Source organism: Pseudophryne corroboree, chromosome 9 (genome assembly GCF_028390025.1).
Source record: "Pseudophryne corroboree isolate aPseCor3 chromosome 9, aPseCor3.hap2, whole genome shotgun sequence".
Classification (NCBI taxonomy): Eukaryota; Metazoa; Chordata; class Amphibia; order Anura; family Myobatrachidae; genus Pseudophryne; species Pseudophryne corroboree.
In genome coordinates this window covers 46,771,093-46,791,737 of record NC_086452.1, presented here as the reverse complement: position 1 = coordinate 46,791,737, position 20,645 = coordinate 46,771,093, and the positions used below count along the sequence as shown (strand labels likewise).

Below are 20,645 nucleotides of genomic sequence, written 5' to 3'. Positions count from 1 at the left end.
TTCTAATTGTGGTTGTCTGTTTGTTACACACACAAAAGCTGGTTTGAAAGTTGTTGTTTTTTTAAAGTGAATTTTTATTGCAAAGCTTCATACAAAACCATACAAAATATGGCATACGGTACATAGAAATCCAAGAGCATTGAAACACATGCGACCTGAACATCAACGGAAGCATTGCGGTTTTAATAGCATAAAGAACAAAAAGAAATTAGGACCTATACATGATAAAAAAAAGAAAAAAAGACTGAGAAGCCAAGTAAAAGTACAGGATAAGAAGAAAAAAAAAAAAAAAAAAAAAGAGGAAAAGAAGACAAAGAAGAAGATGGTGGTTTGAGAGTTTTAACTTCCCATATGGCAGAGGTGGCAGATTTATGGGGGGCACCTATACAGCTGATCTCCTGGGGTAGAGGGCGTTTTCACTTTACAATGGTTGACAGCCGCTGGGGTTACTATGCCGGAGTAACAAATCATTACAGGTCTCTGTATTCTATGAAATCCAGATGGCTACAAAGAACTGGGGTCAGGGCCCTTGCCTGCTAAATATTTGCAGTCACACTCCCCTTCAGCAGAGTTGGGTGGGGCCTGATATTAATAACATGGTGTGATCACAACGGGATCCGGTCTGAAGATCGACAGTGTCTAGGTCGACCACTATAGGTCGACAGTCACTAGGTCGACATGGATGGAAGGTCGACAGGGTTTCTATGTCGACATGTGCTAGGTCGACAGGTCTAAAGGTCGACATGAGTTTTTAACATTTTTTTTCTTTTTTTGAATTTTTTCATACTTAACGATCCACGTGGACTACGATTGGAACGGTAAAGTGTGCTGAGCGAAGCGAAGGCACCATGCCCGAAGCATGGCGAGCGAAGCGAGCCATGCGAGGGGACGCGGTGCACTAATTTGGGATCCCGGTCACTCTACGAAGAAAACGACACCCAAAAAAAAAAAAAAACCTCATGTCGACCTTTAGACCTGTCGACCTAGAAACCCTGTCGACCTTCCATCCATGTCGACCTAGTGACTGTCGACCTATAGTGGTCGATCTAAACATTGTCGACCTAGACACTGTCGATTTGATGAACCACACCCGATCACAACACCCACACTGTGTGGCCTTCACAGGGGGTCACAACATTTCTGATGGGGGCACCATTGTACCTGCAAAACTAAGTGATCTGTAAATAATTTAAGATCTCCAAACACATAGCAGCTAGGAATATAGCACATCAGTCCAGGGTTTTCATGCAATCTAGCCGTAGCTAGTTTTATTGTGCAGTCTAAAACAAAACATAAAAATAAATCCTAGCCTGTCTGAGCACTAACTGCACATAATAGATTACCTCTCTCAGGGTGGTAGGACCTAATGACCCTACCACAAATATAGGGATATGCACAGTACTTACAGCGAAGTAAATCACAGTGTCTCACAACAAGTTTGCTGCCTGTTCCCCCAGGCAGTGAGCCCTGAGCCAAGCCCTGTCAGAGCTTATATCAGCCTCCTACAGGTGCAGTCCCTAATTAGCCTGATCTCAGGCTGAAGGCCTAAAGACGCGAAAATGGCCATGTGGATGGAGCCCTACCTTCTCTCTCACATCCACAGCCCCAGGACCCATTATCTGGCTTTTACTAAAAGCCCAAACTCTCAAAGTCTGTTTAGCAAAAAAGACATTTCCTGGGGGTTTAAAATACATAGGCCAGAAACTTGGGACAAGCATATCTTCCGTTTATTGCTTTTCCAGTGCTTCAATCACAATAAAACTCTAATACATACGGTACTCACCCCTTTGCCTGAATCCACCAATCCATACATTTAATTTCTGCCAACAAATCTGTTAGTCACTCTCTCTCTATGGAGATAAACTCACCCCACCTACCGTGGGGGCTGCTATGGTATGAGGAATGAATTAGATCATGCCCATCTGTAATGGACGTATTAAAAGGGTGTAGTATGATATTTCAACAGCCATAATGTCAACATAGCCATGTTGACATTCATCAGGTAGACACTGATGAAATGTCGACATGTTAGAATGTCGACATATTACCCTTGGTGGGCCAGCAGTGACTTACCTGCTCTGGTGGCTTCAGCGATTCCAAAGGCAGATTCCGGGTCCCGGCAGTCATGCGAGTTTGACTTCTAGCACAGACCTCTCTTGGGGCAGTGGTTTTCCCCTTATCCCTGACCCAACTTCTGCCTACTGCCTATAGACCCATACACACTTGGCAATTTTGAGCTCAAAGTAGCTCACTTGCCGTTTTGAGCTAGTTTGAGCTCAAAATCGCTTAGTATGTATGGCTGGGCGATGAGCGGTGATTGCTGATGTGCGCTCCGCATCTTCATTGGCCGCCGTCCGTCGTCCTGTTTTACCGGCCGAGTAAACCACTTTCCACAGTCTCCTACTGTAGAAAGTGGTTCACCCCCGTGAAAATCGCTGGGCCGGGAGAAAATTGCTCAGTGTGTATGCACTTGTGATTTTCCGGTCAGCGATTTGCACATCATCGCTCTGCATACACACTGGGCAAAAATAAGAATTTACTTACCGATAATTCTATTTCTCGTAGTCCGTAGTGGATGCTGGGGACTCCGTAAGGACCATGGGGAATAGCGGCTCCGCAGGAGACAGGGCACAAAAGTAAAAGCTTTAGGATCAGGTGGTGTGCACTGGCTCCTCCCCCTATGACCCTCCTCCAAGCCTCAGTTAGGATACTGTGCCCGGACGAGCGTACACAATAAGGAAGGATTTTGAATCCCGGGTAAGACTCATACCAGCCACACCAATCACACTGTACAACCTGTGATCTGAACCCAGTTAACAGCATGATAACAGCGGAGCCTCTGAAAAGATGGCTCACAACAATAATAACCCGTTTTAGTTAACATTAACTATGTACAAGTATTGCAGACAATCCGCACTTGGGATGGGCGCCCAGCATCCACTACGGACTACGAGAAATAGAATTATCGGTAAGTAAATTCTTATTTTCTCTGACGTCCTAAGTGGATGCTGGGGACTCCGTAAGGACCATGGGGATTATACCAAAGCTCCCAAACGGGCGGGAGAGTGCGGATGACTCTGCAGCACCGAATGAGAGAACTCCAGGTCCTCCTCAGCCAGGGTATCAAATTTGTAGAATTTTGCAAACGTGTTTGCCCCTGACCAAGTAGCAGCTCGGCAAAGTTGTAAAGCCGAGACCCCTCGGGCAGCCGCCCAAGATGAGCCCACCTTCCTTGTGGAATGGGCATTTACATATTTTGGCTGTGGCAGGCCTGCCACAGAATGTGCAAGCTGAATTGTACTACACATCCAACTAACAATCGTCTGCTAAGAAGCAAGAGCACCCAGTTTGTTGGGTGCATACAGGATAACAGCAAGTCAGTTTTCCTGACTCCAGCCGTCCTGGAAACATATATTTTCAGGGCCCTGACAACATCTAGCAACTTGGAGTCCTCCAAGTCCCTAGTAGCCGCAGGTACCACAATAAGCTGGTTCAGGTGAAACGCTGACACCACCTTAGGGAGAAACTGGGGACGAGTCCGCAGCTCTGCCCTGTCCGAATGGACAATCAGATATGGGCTTTTGTGAGACAAAGCCGCCAATTCTGACACTCGCCTGGCCGAGGCCAGGGCCAACAGCATGGTCACTTTCCATGTGAGATATTTCAAATCCACAGATTTGAGCGGTTTAAACCAATGTGATTTGAGGACTCCCAGAACTACGTTGAGATCCCACAGTGCCACTGGAGGCACAAAAGGGGGTTGTATATGCAGTACTCCCCTGACAAACTTCTGGACTTCAGGAACTGAAGCCAATTCTTTCTGGAAGAAAATCGACAGGGCCGAAATTTGAACCTTAATGGACCCCAATTTGAGGCCCATAGACACTCCCGTTTGCAGGAAATGCAGGAATCGACCGAGTTGAAATTCCTCCGTGGGGCCTTCCTGGCCTCACACCATGCAACATATTTTCACCAAATGTGGTGATAATGTTGTGCGGTCACCTCCTTCCTGGCTCTGACCAGGGTAGGGATGACCTCTTCCGGAATGCCTTTTTCCCTTAGGATCCGGCGTTCAACCGCCATGCCGTCAAACGCAGCCGCGGTAAGACTTGGAACAGACATGATCCTTGCTGAAGCAAGTCCCTTCTTAGTATCTCTTGAAGTTCCGGGTACCAAGTCCTTCTTGGCCAATCCGGAGCCACGAGTATAGTTCTTACTCCTCTCCGTCTTATAATTCTCAGTACCTTGGGTATGAGAGGCAGAGGAGGGAACACATACACCGACTGGTACACCCACGGTGTTACCAGCGCGTCCCTGCTATTGCCTGAGGGTCTCTTGACCTGGCGCAATACCTGTCCAGTTTTTTGTTCAGACGGGACGCCATCATGTCCACCTTTGGTCTTTCCCAACGGTTCACAATCATGTGGAAGACTTCCAGATGAAGTCCCCACTCTCCCGGGTGGAGGTCGTGCCTGCTGAGGAAGTCTGCTTCCCAGTTGTCCACTCCCGGAATGAACACCGCTGACAGTGTTATCACATGATTTTTCGCCCAGCGAAGAATCCTTGCTGCCATTGCCCTCCTGCTTCTTGTGCCGCCCTGTCTGTTTACGTGGGCGACTGCCGTGATGTTGTCCGACTGGATCAGCACCGGTTGACTTTGAAGCAGAGGTCTTCCTAGGCTCAGAGCATTGTAAATTGCCCTTAGCTCCAGTATATTTATGTGGAGAGAAGTCTCCAGACTTGACCACACTCCTTGGAAATTTCTTCCCTGTGTGACTGCTCCCCAGCCTCTCAGGCTGGCATCCGTGGTCACCAGGACCCAGTCCTGAAAGCCGAATCTGCTGCCCTCTAGTAGATGAGCACTCTGCAGCCACCACAGAAGAGACACCCTTGTCCTTGGAGACAGGATTATCCGCTGATGCATCTGAAGATGCGATCCGGACCATTCGTCCAGCAGATCCCACTGAAAAATTCTTGCGTGAAATCTGCCGAATGGAATCGCTTCGTAAGAAGCCACCATTTTTCCCAGGACTCTTGTGCATTGATGCACTGACACTTGGCCTGGTTCTAGGAGGTTCCTAACTAGCTCGGATAACTCCCTGGCTTTCTCCTCCGGGAGAAACACCTTTTTCTGGACTGTGTCCAGAATCATCCCTAGGAACAGCAGACGTGTCGTCGGAATCAGCTGCGATTTTGGAATATTTAGAATCCACCCGTGCTGTCGTAGAACTACTTGAGATAGTGCTACTCCGACCTCCAACTGTTCTCTGGACCTTGCCCTTATCAGGAGATCGTCCAAGTAAGGGATAATTAAGACGCCTTTTCTTTGAAGAAGAATCATCATTTCGGCCATTACCTTGGTAAAGACCCGGGGTGCCGTGGACAATCCAAACGGCAGCGTCTGAAACTGATAGTGACAGTTCTGTACCACGAACCTGAGGTACCCTTGGTGAGAAGGGCAAATTGGGACATGGAGGTAAGCATCCTTGATGTCCAGGGACACCATATAGTCCCCTTCTTCCTGGTTCGCTATCACTGCTCTGAGTGACTCCGTCTTGATTTGAACCTTTGTATGTAAGTGTTCAAAGATTTCAGATTTAGAATAGGTCTCACCGAGCCGTCTGGCTTCAGTACCACAAATAGTGTGGAATAATACCCCTTTCCTTGTTGTAGGAGGGGTACTTTGATTATCACCTGCTGGGAATACAGCTTGTGAATTGTTTCCAATACTGCCTCCCTGTCGGAGGGAGACGTTGGTAAAGCAGACTTCAGGAACCTGCGAGGGGGAGACGTCTCGAACTTCCAATCTGTACCCCTGGGATACTACTTGTAGGATCCTGGGGTCCACTTGCGAGTGAGCCCACTGCGCGCTGAAACTCTTGAGACGACCCCCCACCGCACCTGAGTCCGCTTGTACGGCCCCAGCGTCATGCTGAGGACTTGGCAGAAGCGGTGGAGGGCTTCTGTTCCTGGGAAGGAGCTGCCTGCTGCAGTCTTCTTCCCTTTCCTCTACCCCTGGGCAGATATGACTGGCCTTTTGCCCGCTTGCCCTTATGGGGACGAAAGGACTGAGGCTGAAAAGACGGTGTCTTTTTCTGCTGAGATGTGACTTGGGGTAAAAAAGGTGGATTTTCCAGCTGTTGCCGTGGCCACCAGGTCCGATGGACCGACCCCAAATAACTCCTCCCCTTTATACGGCAATACTTCCATGTGCCGTTTGGAATCTGCATCACCTGACCACTGTCGTGTCCATAAACATCTTCTGGCAGACATGGACATCGCACTTACTCTTGATGCCAGAGTGCAAATATCCCTCTGTGCATCTCGCATATATAGAAATGCATCTTTTAAATGCTCTATAGTCAATAAAATACTGTCCCTGTCAAGGGTATCAATATTTTCAGTCAGGGAATCCGACCAAGCCACCCCAGCGCTGCACATCCAGGCTGAGGCGATCGCTGGTCGCAGTATAACACCAGTATGTGTGTATATACTTTTTAGGATATTTTCCAGCCTCCTATCAGCTGGCTCCTTGAGGGCGGCCGTATCTGGAGACGGTAACGCCACTTGTTTTGATAAGCGTGTGAGCGCCTTATCCACCCTAGGGGGTGTTTCCCAACGCGCCCTAACTTCTGGCGGGAAAGGGTATAACGCCAATAATTTTCTATCGGGGGAAACCCACGCATCATCACACACTTCATTTAATTTATCTGATTCAGGAAAAACTACAGGTAGTTTTTTCACACCCCACATAATACCCTTTTTTGTGGTACTTGTAGTATCAGAAATATGTAACACCTCCTTCATTGCCCTTAACATGTAACGTGTGGCCCTAATGGAAAATACGTTTGTTTCTTCACCGTCGACACTGGAGTCAGTGTCCGTGTCTGTGTCGACCGACTGAGGTAATGGGCGTTTTAAAGCCCCTGACGGTGTTTGAGACGCCTGGACAGGTACTAATTGGTTTGCCGGCCGTCTCATGTCGTCAACCGACCTTGCAGCGTGTTGACATTATCACGTAATTCCCTAAATAAGCCATCCATTCCGGTGTCGACTCCCTAGAGAGTGACATCACCATTACAGGCAATTGCTCCGCCTCCTCACCAACATCGTCCTCATACATGTCGACACACACGTACCGACACACAGCACACACACAGGGAATGCTCTGATAGAGGACAGGACCCCACTAGCCCTTTGGGGAGACAGAGGGAGAGTTTGCCAGCACACACCAAAACGCTATAATTATACAGGGACAACCTTATATAAGTGTTTTCCCTTATAGCATCTTAATATATTATAATATCGCCACACAAAATGCCCCCCCTCTCTGTTTTAACCCTGTTGCTGTAGTGCAGTGCAGGGGAGAGCCTGGGAGCCTTCCTAGCAGCGGAGCTGTGTAGGAAAATGGCGCTGTGTGCTGAGGAGAATAGGCCCCGCCCCCTTTTCGGCGGGCTTCTTCTCCCGTTTTTCTGACAACCTGGCAGGGGTTAAATACATCCATATAGCCCCAGAGGCTATATGTGATGTATTTTTAGCCAGCATAGGTACTTTCATTGCTGCCCAGGGCGCCCCCCCCAGCGCCCTGCACCCTCAGTGACCGTTGGTGTGAAGTGTGCTGAGAGCAATGGCGCACAGCTGCCGTGCTGTGCGCTACCTTAAGAAGACTGGGAAGTCTTCAGCCGCCGATTTCTGGACCTCTTCTCTCTTCAGCATCTGCAAGGGGGTCGGCGGCGCGGCTCCGGTGACCCATCCAGGCTGTACCTGTGATCGTCCCTCTGGAGCTAGTGTCCAGTAGCCTAAGAAGCCAATCCATCCTGCACGCAGGTGAGTTCACTTCTTCTCCCCTAAGTCCCTCGTTGCAGTGAGCCTGTTGCCAGCAGGACTCACTGAAAATAAAAAACCTAATAAAACTTTTACTCTAAGCAGCTCTTTAGGAGAGCCACCTAGATTGCACCCTTCTCGGCCGGGCACAAAAACCTAACTGAGGCTTGGAGGAGGGTCATAGGGGGAGGAGCCAGTGCACACCACCTGATCCTAAAGCTTTTACTTTTGTGCCCTGTCTCCTGCGGAGCCGCTATTCCCCATGGTCCTTACGGAGTCCCCAGCATCCACTTAGGACGTCAGAGAAAACGCCTTAAACCTAACCCTACTCTCTCAAAGCCTAACCCTAGTGTCAACATTCTGACAGTGTTGACGTCATAACTTCAGAAATTGAGGTGTCGGTTTATATGAACGTCTACCTAATGACTATCTCTTGTATTGATTGAAACGCTAGGTTATTTGATAGGGATGAGGTCAGGATCCAGACGGTCAAAATCCTGCTGCTGAGAATGACGACAGATCCCAGAGGTGAATAGGACAATTTGGGGGTTAGGCACTAGGGGAGGGTTAGGGTTCGGCTGCGGTAGGGGTGAGTTAGGATTAGGAGTAAGGTTAAATACCCAGAAGCAGTCTGTATTCTCAGCGTTGGGGTTCCGCCGGGAATTCGTACCCAACTCACTTCATGGATCTCGTGTTCAGAAAAAACAAAATTGATAGGAAATGTTCTATTGCCATGCTATCATTAGTATAACATAAGAGAATGGTTCATTATAGTCCTGTTATTCATTGGTCTTTCTATTTTCATACTGTACAGTGCCATATTCCCCCTACCACTGCAACTTGGGACCTAGAACAGACGTAATACATGCCTGAATGGAAAGATTCAGATCATTCTAATTAAAATGCTCGAACACTGTAACTTACCAATTAGCCACACACATCATATAGGTTCACTTTTAATTTCCATTAAAACTCTCTGGCTGTATGTAAAAATGATGCTGTATCTTTATATATCTCTGTATCCAGATATACAGCAGGAAACCCTACAACCATAACATCGATCATAAATTAAACGCCGTCTCACCACATATATTTTATTAAATACTTAAGTGTTCTTCACCTTTACGCAGACTTATACAATATGAAACACAGATAAGTAAAGTGAACATCTTCTAAAAAGATTCTAGCCAATACAGAGATCTGTAATAAAGGCGTCGCAGTCTCTATACCTCACAAAAAGTGAGTGGATCCAATTCTTTGGATCAACTTGTCCGGGTACCTGGACTACTACAGACTTCCAAGCGTCACCGATGGAACAATAGAAGGTTTCAAAAACATTTCCAAAAATTAGGCCAAGTGTATAACATTTCATTGTTGTGTAATAAAGATAATGGGGCAGATGTATTAAGCCTGGAGAAGTGATAAAGAAGTGATAAGTGCAAGGTGATAACGCACCAGCCAATCAGCTCCAATATGTAAATTGACATATGCGTTATCACCTTCCAATTATCACTTCTCCAGGCTTAATACATCTGTCCTATTATCAGAACTTAAGAGTTAAATATCCAGCCATTTAGGACCTGTGCAGTTATTACACGTCCCAGCCTTTACACTCTAATATTCCGCACCGAGTATCTTCTTACAGATTGGGTCCATTTATTCCAACACTTTTTTTTTTTTACTCCAGTTATTTTCTGTTTTATGAGAAATGTTCCGGTCTGTAATAAGACAAAAAGAAAAAGAAAATAAACAAGAAAAAATAAAGAGAGAGGCAATTACGTGTTCTTTTGAATCCTAGTTATTGTAGTACTGTATGTACAGTTATGGGATACTGGTAATTCCTGGTGCCGTATGACTGCCCTCTACTCTGCGCAAAGGTAAGATAACCGGCCACCAAGAACTGGATGTAAGTTGATGATGGTCACAGACACACACATAAGAAAATGAGAATAGCTTCCAGCAGATTGCGTTTTCAATATTTTTATAATGCATGACCTTTCCTCCTCCTTATGTTTCAAATAACTGCTACCGACAACCAGTAATCAAACACCATTGGTGGGGTCCATGGCACTTAAGTCAGGGGGTCCTTAGAGGAAGGAAGGGGGGGGGGGGGTATATTAGATTGTGCATACCTCCCAACATGACCCATTCCATGAGCAAAAGGCTCTGTACCTGGACTTCCCTTTTAATGTATATTTGCCGTCAACTGTGTTGAACTATTTAATTGATAAGGAAGGTGTTTTAATAGAGGTGAAGTCCAGGTAGAGAGCATTTTGTCCCTGCTGGAATGGGTCATATTGGGATGTATGGATTGTGTATATTAAACTAATAGTTTAATAATGCCCGGGTACTGTTTATAGCTTCACCTAATTGAGACACAACTATTTTATTAATTTTTCCTGTAGTGGAACAAAGACAACTTAAACAACCTTAAATGCACATAGAAAAATAAAACCTATAATTTATCTTGTCACATGCAAAAATAGCAGCAGCCTCTGTACTACTTACACACTGGGACAGGACTCTCTGTGTGTCTCTCTCTAGACCCATATGCTCTCATTAGATAACAGGTTACACAGAAACCAGACATCTAGGCAGGGAGGAGGAGGAGAACCCGGGATCCTTGGGTCACTTACAGCTCTCAACCCCTTCCTATCTATCCTCAGGTTGGGAAGCTACATTGGTAGCTCATGAAACCTGATACTCCTGTGTCTCTACCTGCACTGCATACTGTCCTGCTGCATGCTGCTGCCCAAGAGGGAGATCTAGTGATGTCAGTGTGCTCTGGCTGGGGGCCCCCTGAAAGAGAGGGTCCAGGGTACAGTATCCTCTGCACCCCTACATTAATCTGCTTATGAAGTTTATCCCATGTTTTCGGTCAAATAAACAGCCCCCCCATAAGTTTCTGTGGTGACTGAGAATATGGTCAATGTATAACATGCGATAACAAATGCCTTTGCAGCCTATAGTTTACATTTTATTTTTGATGGAGAGAGACCTCTAGATTTCTCCACATTGGCGCATCCTGAAGGCCATCTATTATGTATTCTTCGCCGGGAAGGTGCTCTTTCCATAGGCCACTATCCTAGCATGGGAATGATGATGATTAGCCAATAAAAATCACTGCTTTTATGTGCCGATAAGAAACGATACTTTCCAGGGACATGTTAGAAATAAATACAAACAGGACCCACTGACTTCCCATTTGTTGCATTATCAATAAATGTACAGACACCTGTATCAGTGATCAACTTACTGAAAGTTTAAATACTCAATCCGGACATATCCATCTGAAAAAGAGAAGCATAGTCGTTGGTATGTACCAATTAGCTTAGACAAGACAAATGCCTGCAAAACCAAACCCAGCCTATCAGAGACCAGGACAGTTATTACTGGAGACACGACTTTAGGGTTAGGTTCCAGGTACTCTATGTTAGGGGGTTAGGTTCCAGGTACTCTATGTTAGGGGGTTAGGTTCCAGGTACTCTATGTTAGGCTTTGGCTGCTTGGGTAATTACAGGTAAAATTATGGACAAGCCAAACATACTGTACTAATATGAATATCAGGAGACAATCTCAGGAGTTGGAAACATTTGAATCAGAGAGTTGTTACGGAACCGCCAGATGGGGATTTAGAGAACAGTAGGGAGTAAAGACCATAAATTACAAATTATTTTATTGTTTACATTTTTTTTAGATGCACCAAAATGCTTGAACAGTGTTTCCATTTCCCATATAAGAAGACGGGGCAGAAAAGCAAGACTCACATTTCCCGGCAATATTTCGGCAGATGATCTTTTCCTCATTGACGACGTCTATGACCTCAACGGTTTCTCCCGCCGTGACTGCAAGTTCCAGCTTCTCTTTTGCCGATAGTGGAGCCAGGTCATTGATAGTCGCAATATTTATAGCATTAATATCTCCGGTATACTAAATAAAGCATAATAAACACTCTGAGGGAGATGCACTAACAAATAACACACATCGATTCAGTGTGACAAGTGTGGACTCCAGGAATGGTCTGGTCGAGGGCACCATGGCATACAGTATATATTATGGTCAGTGGTGCAAGTAGAATTTTTTTCTTAGTGGTACGGATAGTAAAAATGGGCGTGGTCACGTGTCATGGGGGGGCATGGTCACACAAAACTAGGGGATGGGCTACATGACAATAGGGGCATGGCCACATTATGCCACTCACCATAACGCCTATTACACATTGTGCCACACACCATTACACATTATGCCACACACTGTAATGCCTATTACACATTATGGCACACACTGTAACACCCGTTACACACTATGGCACGCACCGTAATGCCCATTACACATTATGGCACACACCGTAATGCCCATTACACATTATGGCACACACCGTAATGCCCATTACACATTATGGCACACACCGTAATGCCCATTACACATTATGGCACACACCGTAATGCCCATTACACATTATGGCACACACCGTAATGCCCATTACACATTATGGCACACACCGTAATGCCCATTGCACATTATGGCACACACCGTAATGCCCATTACACATTATGGCACACACCGTAATGCCCATTACACATTATGGCACACACCGTAATGCAGCTGACACATTATTTCAGACACCGTAATGCTTATTACACATTATGGCACACACTGTAATGCCAAGTTATGCCACTGACACCATTTTACAAAAATGTCCCTTAGAAATTATGCCTCAGCGGTGGGCTGGTGGTACTGTGTACCACCACCATATTTATTAATGGTACTCTGTACCACCCTACTTTCAGCACCGATTATGGTGTTAGGGATACTGTGTCGACTTTAACCATGTCAACAGTCATCATGTAGACCAGTGATTGTCAACCTATTTTTACTCGCGGCACACCAAACAATATTTTAAAATGGCACACCATCAGTTCCCCACAGAAAAAAAAAAACCACACACACATTGGCCCTCACAGTAATAAAAAATCCACACATACATTGGCCTACACAGAAAAAACAATCACATTTTTCCTCCCATAAATCCTTATTCTCCCCACATAAATCCTATTGTTGCCCACAGGGGAAATAACATAACAAACATTAGCCCCTACCGGTCAGCTGTCCTCCTCCCTGTCCCTCAGTAGCGGGTGTTGTTCATAGTGGAGTGCTGCGAATACTGAGCAGCGGGCGGTTGGGCAGGTGTGGTTGTGGGTGGGCAAGGAAAGCGGTGGATGCGGGCGAGAACTGGAAGATGTGTGTGCAGGTGGGTGAGCTGGCTGGGTGGTAGACGCGGCGGCCGTGACCTATAATATCACACCGCCGCATCATCAAGGCATAGGTCACAGCCGGAGCATAAATGATCCTCTAAGAAGAGCCCAGGCCAACAGTTCACTCTGAAGGTGCAGGAAGCTGCTCTGGCTCCGCGGCACACCTTGCAACTGGCCACGGCACACTGGTTGAAAAAGCCTGATGTAGACACTGATGAAATCATGTAGACACTGATGAAATGTTGACATGATAGAATGCCAACAGATCGTCTCTGCTGGCCCAGCGGTGACGGACGGCTGCAGAAGTTCGAGCGGAGACTTCTGGGTCTTAGTGGTCATGTGACTTCCAACAGAGTCTGCGGATGAAGCAGTGTTTCAGGGAGTATACCTGCTCTATCCCTAACCTCTCCCCCCATTCCCCACAGCATCCCCCAAGTGGGCCACCCCAACGTCCCGCAGTCTGATTCTAATGTCAACATTCTGACTAAGTTGGCATTTGGCATGTCAGCATTCCCGGAATGTCAGCATTGTAGTGGTGACATCATGAATGTTGATATTGTTACCTTCGACCTAATGACTATATCACATTTTATGACCAAAAGATAAATATATACACCCCATCATGTGTATGTATATATACACACATACACATACATACATACACACACACACACACATATACACAATACACACACCCTACCATGTGCTCATATATATAGCCCTATACTCCAATACATATTATATATATATATACATATACATATACACACACACATACACACCCTACCATGTGCTCTTATATATAGCCCTATACTCCAATACATATATATATATATATATACACATACATACACACACACACACCCTACCATGTGCTCTTATATATAGCCCTATACTCTAATATATATATATACATACATACATACATACATACATACATACATACACACACACCCTACCATGTGCTCTTGGCGGTGTATCCATACCTTGAACTTCTCTCGGAAAATCTTCTCCTCTTTGGCGTACTTTTTCAGCACTCCTGGTGTGTTAAGTTTTCTGCAAGGGAACATCGATAGAATAATGAGAACCGAGCACACTGTACTGTAATATAGGCTTTACGTAATATATTAGCTCCACCTGGTGCAGTCATATCTAAAAACAAATATATGGTTAGCAACTTAGCACCCTCATCATAAGCTGGTAGAAGGGGTGGCTACAGCTGAATGGTGAAAGTAACAGAGCTGGGTACAGTTAAAATGTTTACATTTGTTTTAAAATAAGGACACCTGTCTGCGAGAGGTCCCACAGTTTTTTAGTGCATTTCCAAACATTAGCTTCATCATGAAGATCAAAGAACATTCAAAGCAAAATGTTAATTGAAAAGCACCAATCAAGGCAAGGAAACGAGAACATTTGAAAGACTGTAATAACTCCCAGAGAGCGGCAGTGTCCAACATAAATACGTAGAGAGAATATAGCACACATGTAAATGTGTCCAGGAAAGCCTATCCTTAAAAACGGAGCATTAAAGTGCTCGTTAGGCTTATGGCAAGAATGAGAAAGTTACATTCTGCTATGGAAAACTTAGGATAAAAAAAGCACTTCACAAATCTGTGTTTTATGAGGGTACACTGAAATCTCACAGAAGACCATACTAACATGCGAGACCGAGCAGAGGGTGATTCTGTTACATAATGAGAGCAAACGTATTCTACACATTAGTGCCCTTATTTATCAATAAGTGATACATTTCACCGTGCGTTATAAATTGCACCAGACAATCCGCTCCTAACTGTCATTTTCCAAACACAGTCTGTAACATGGTAGTAAGGAGCTGATTGGCTGATGCAATTTATCACTCTCAGTGCAATTGATCACTTATTGATAAATAAGGGCAATATATTTGGAACAGGCCTGATGCGGCAGGTACTCCAAGATACGTCACTATCAGACAGTGGACACGTTTCGGTGCTCCATGGACTGCAACACTTATTAATCAGAGGAAAAATGGATATAGCATAAAAATACAGACATACCCTGGTGGCAAACCTGCTGCAGTCTGCAAGAGGGTAAGTAGTCATTATGTCGACATCACATGTCAATTGTCAATGCTGACACCAGCAAAATGTTATGCCGGTCAAATAGAAATTTTAGGGTTAGGCTAAAACTCGAGTGTCAATATTAAAAGTACCTGTGGACATTTTGTTCATCTAGAAATTTTTCATGTCGACAGTGTCGTTTTTGACATTCTGAACAGGTCTACATTTTGTAACTATAGACAATGTGATTTCTAGTTACCGAATGTCGACAGAACAAACTTGACCACCTAAAACTTTGGGGAATATTCCAAATCATACAGCAAACACTGCCAAAGGAACCAAATCAATGTGGTTTAGTGGTCGTCTAAGATGATTAAATACAGACCCTTCCAAATAATGAGCGAATACAGACCCTTCCGCCCCTAGGGTCTCGGACCTCCCTCTCTGCTCCTTGTTTGAGTGGAATATTGTCCGCCAACCTGCCGACTTCTCTTCCTTCTCTCTTAAATAGAAATGACCGGAATTAAACTTTCGTGTATATTTCCCCCTATTTTGCAGCGATCTCTGGCTGGGAATCAAAGAAACGAACTCACTTTTCATGCGGTCTGCTTATACCCTGGGTGGAATATTCAGAGCCCTCTTGGGACATTGTGTCTGTTGAAATAGAAAATAAAAGATGGATTGGAACATGGTAGAATCACTTTATACGTTGTGTCGTAAAGGAATGATTTGGGCGCAGAGCTTATGTTTCAATGAAAGGAAAATATTAGTGGCAAACTACTTCAATAACAGGTGACAATTCTAAAACCACACCAGCAGGTGGCAGCAAATACTCAGGTTCCAGGCACTTGGAGATTTGTATTAAATGGGGAAACACATCCTGTATATACAGTGTAAAAACAGTTCAGCACAAAATTAACTGGCAAAAATTCTCAACATATGTAAAATATGAATTAACATATTTTTGTCAGAATTCAAGTAACCTACCTGTATATATTTGGATTGTGGGAGGAAACCAAAGCTCCAGGAGGTAACCAACAGAAACAAGGGGAGAACATACAAACTACATACATCTGTATGGGATGGTAGTGCTGACCACTACAGCAACCGTGCTACCTATTACCAGCGACAGTTCTTTATTTCGCACTGGCTACGTATATATTCCAAATGTTGTGCTCTGTTCTCCCTATTTTATGGCAATATTGCTGTATTATTATTATTATTATTATTATTATTATTATTATAATAAAAGAATTATTTTGAATGCAGTGTTATTATAGTAATGTGATACAATATATTCTCCTAGAGTTTCCTAAACTCTCAGCTCAGAGCAATTGTAAACAGGATCTAGTTAAATCCCATGGGTGGAACATTTTCCATAGTATATTATACAGTCTATAACCCTACCGTGTATTAAAATTGTTGAATATACATCAAGGATTTATATTATTTATAAACAGTTCCCGACATTCAGAGACAACTGGGTTTCAAAGAGAACAGTTTCATTCATTGTTATGTTAATAGCGCCGTGTTGAACGATCATACTTTAATTACAGAAGTACTCATACTTTAATTACTGGAGTACTTTATAATGATAAAGGGGGGTCATTCCGAGTTGTTCGCTCGTTGCTGATTTTCGCAACGGAGCGATTAAGGCAAAAATGCGCATGCGCATGGTACGCAGTGCGCATGCACTAAGTAATTTAGCACAAAACTTAGTAGATTTACTCACGTCCAAACAAAGAATTTTCATCGTTGAAGTGATCGGAGTGTGATTGACAGGAAGTGGGTGTTTCTGGGCGGACACTGACCGTTTTCTGGGAGTGTGCGGAAAAAACGCAGGCGTGCCAGGATAAAACGCAAGAGTGTTGGAGAAACGGGGGAGTGGCTGGCCAGACGCAGGGCGTGTTTGGGACGTCAAACCAGGAACGAAACGGGCTGAGCTGATCGCAATGTAAGAGTAGGTCTGGAGCTACTCAGAAACTGCTAAGAATAATTTATCCGCAATTCTGCTAATCTTTCGTTCGCAATTCTGCTAAGCGAAGATACACTCCCAGAGGGCGGCGGCTTAGCGTGTGGAATGCTGCTAAAAGCAACTCGGAATGAGGGCCAAAGTACATTCTATCTCGTAGTGTTCTGTGTTCACCTCTAGAGGGCACTGTATAGATGAACCTGATAGACGTTGTATAGACATATTGGGCGGGATTTACTAAAGGGAAAATGCGGTAAAACCCCCGTTTTACTGCATTTTCATACGTACTAACTCCCGACCGCCGCGTTTTCGCCTCATACGGTATCGCCATCTTTTTATGGCGATACCCTATAGAAGCCTATGGGATTCTTACCGCCGCCGCTGCCCCACGCCGCCGCTCCACGCCGCTCACGACAACCTCCCCTTCCCCCCGGCATACCTGAGCTGCTGCTGGTGCAGCCCCACTCCTCCTTCTCCCCCGCATCACAGCCTTGTCTCCTTCCGGCTGCAGGGGGGAGGAGGAGGAGCCCGGGGACTCCCTGCACAGGTCACCTCCCGAGTCTGAGAGGTGACGGAGACCCCCCGCTGACCCCCGAGACCCCATCGCGGGGGGGCTCCTATACCGCATTGCGATAGTAATCGCATATGTTAGTACATATGCGATTAGTATCGCTGCGGTAGGCAGCGATGGCTTATAGTAAATCCCGCCCATAGAGAGTAATTCTAGGTAAATGGGCCTTTATGATAGACCTAGAGTATACGATAAAAGTGCCTTGAGGTCCAGTAATATTGACTAGGGAGATACCAGTTTCTAAATGTGTAAATAAGTAAATAAATATCACATGACATGATCACCCCGGCAACTGGATTCCTGCCAGCGCACACCGTTTCATACTGACGGGTGGCGGTTTTATTGGATGATCCCTAGATGGGGTGGTATCCGGCTTATAGATCTATATTAGAGAAGGTCTATAGCATGGGTCTTCAACCTGCTGCCCTCCAGCTGCTGTGGAACTACCCATCCCAGCATGCCCTGCCTCAGTTGTAGCAAACCTTAATAGCAAAACTGTGACAGGGCATGCTGGGGTGTGTAGTTCCACAGCAGATGGAGGGCCACAGGTTGAAGACCCATGGTCTATAGACAATAGGTTGTCCCCAAATGGTCAACAAGTACAAAAGGTCGACAACTTTTTCCCCCAACTTTTTCATACTTTACCATCCACGTGGACTACAATTGGGAAAAGTAACCTTGCCCGAAGCATGGTAAGAGAAGTGAGCCATGCGAGGGTATGCAATATACTAATTTGGGTCATAAGTGGTTAAAAATAAAACAGGACAACCAAAAATGGCAACAACAAAAAAAAATCCACTTTTTGTGTGTTGATCATTTCCATGTCAACCTTTTGACTCCGTCAACCTGTTCTGTTGTCTACCTTTTTGCTGTCGACCTTTTGAAGGTGTGCGATTCCGCACCAGTAAATTAGATAATCATAAGAGAACCAAAATTGACAATGCACGGGGTGCCCCGCTGATGCGGTCATGTTGGCGGTGCACCCAGAGTCAGTAAATACAGCTGGGCTACAGAGGGAAGAGAAGAAGACTACTCTTTTTTGGGTGCACTCTTGGAAAGGAACAAATAGGTTAACTGACGAAAATTAGAACATAGCTTTAAATTCATAATCATTTTTTTTAAATACCAGTGTATCCAAAATAACAAACAATACAGATAATAAAAAATAATAAAAACAAATATTCTGTGGTCATCGTATACATTTAAGATCACGTAACAGGGAGTACTTGTCGTGATCACTTAGACCAGTGATTTTCAACCTTTTTTTTACTCGCGGCACACAATATTTTAAAATTCCCAACGCAGACCATCAGTTTCCCACAGAAAAAAAAATTCCACACACACACACACACACACATTGGCCCTCACAGTTAAAAAAAAAAAAAAAAATTACACACACACACACACACACACACACACACACACACACACACACACACACACACACTGGCCCTCACAGTAAAAAAAAAAAAATTCCACACATACATTGGCCTACACAGAAAAAACAATCACGTTGCTCCCCACATAAATCATGTTGCTCCCTACATAAATCCTATTGCTCACCACATGAATTATTCACATTGTTCCCCCCATAAATCCTATTGAAATCCTATTGTTCCCCACAGGAAAAATAACATAACAAATATTAGCTACTACCGGTCAGCTGACCTCCTCCCTGTTCCTCAGTGGCGGGGGTTGTTCATAGTGGAGTGCTGTGAATATGGAGCAGCGGGCAGGTGTGGATGTGGGTGGGCAAAGAAAGCTGTGTATGCAGGCGGGTGGGCTGGCTGGGTGGTGATATGTGGTGGCCGTGACCTATGATATCACACCGCCGCGTCTTCAAGGCATAGGTCATGGCCAGAGCACGACTGATCCTCTAAGAAGAGCCTGGGCCAACAGTTCGCTCTGAAGGTGCAGGAAGCTGCTCTGGCTCCGCGGTACACCTTGCAACTGGTCGCGGCACACTAGTGTGCCACGAAACACTGGTTGAAAAAGCCTGACTTAAACCAACAGAAAGATTTCTTTAGTACATTGGGAATTGGTCATTGCATATGGAACTCATGTGGGTAGATAGGGTGATCTTCTGTATGCCGGCGGTCGGGCTCCCGGCGCTCAGTATACCGGCGCTGGGAGCCCGACCGCCGGCATACCGACACTTATTTTCCCTCGTGGGGGTCCACGACCCCCATAGAGGGAGAATAAAATACGCGCGCCACCGTGCCCGTAGCGTGGCGAGCGCAGCGAGCCTGCAAGGGGCTCATTTGCGCTCGCCACACTGTCGGTAAGCCGGCGGTCGGGCTCCCGGCGCTGGTATGCTGGTCGCCGGGAGCACGACCGCCGGCCAGCCGTAGTGAACCCGGTAGATAATGGCTATCAAATGGCCTTCTTCTTTCAGAATTTGATCCTATGGAGTGCCAGTTGGGTACCCTTATATCAGTGGTGATTGAGAAGCGCTATCTGGGCTACATGGGGATATTCGACAGATACAGATATGTTTACGATTTTAGTTTGAAGAAAGATGAGTGTGGATTCTGCTATCAGTGTTAGGCACAGAGTATTTTGTTTCGTCAGGTTTGTACTACACTTGGTATTCCCAGGTGGTCTCCCATCCAAGTACTAACCAAGTCCAACACTGCTTAGCTTCCAATATCGGATGGTATTGGGCATCTAACAGTGTGGTATGATAGTAGGCAATAACCCTGTCAACTATTTGGGGGCGACCTATTAACTATAGACCTTTTCCGTGTAGACCTAATGAACTATACCTGGTGGCCTTCAGGAAGTTGAAAGCAGCAAGAAGTGCACTTGATGAGGCCAAAAATACTGTATTTGTCAAGGTGATGTCAAATAATTGAAGCCAGTGAGCTGACTGCAGGTGCATAGTGACCAGAAGGATGGTCAAAAAGTTGCAAGGAACCAATGGGGCCTAACCCGAGTTAGGCTTTTTTTTCTTTTTTTTGGTAGTGAAGTTTGTGGAATAAAAC

General features: G+C 45.3%; 1 protein-coding gene and 1 pseudogene across 3 annotated transcripts in view; both read right to left on the bottom strand.

The window, feature by feature from the left end:
* Nucleotides 1–8,904: 8,904 nt before the first annotated feature.
* FYB2 (FYN binding protein 2) overlaps nt 8,905–20,645 on the bottom strand; it is a 109,225-nt gene continuing 97,484 nt past the window's right edge. For 2 of the 3 annotated variants that reach the window (XM_063939288.1, XM_063939289.1), the window contains exons 18-23: nt 15,712–15,772; nt 15,504–15,620; nt 14,066–14,135; nt 11,592–11,754; nt 11,081–11,114; nt 8,905–9,542 (exon numbers count right to left, since the gene is read on the bottom strand). In XM_063939288.1, coding sequence (XP_063795358.1) covers nt 9,524–9,542; nt 11,081–11,114; nt 11,592–11,754; nt 14,066–14,135; nt 15,504–15,620; nt 15,712–15,772 — 464 coding nt within the window. In that variant the 3' untranslated portion in view covers nt 8,905–9,523. The remainder of the gene's footprint in view (nt 9,543–11,080; nt 11,115–11,591; nt 11,755–14,065; nt 14,136–15,503; nt 15,621–15,711; nt 15,773–20,645) is intronic. The other variant, XM_063939290.1, reaches the window with a different exon arrangement.
* On the bottom strand, nt 20,234–20,353 carry LOC134964007 (5S ribosomal RNA; annotated as a pseudogene).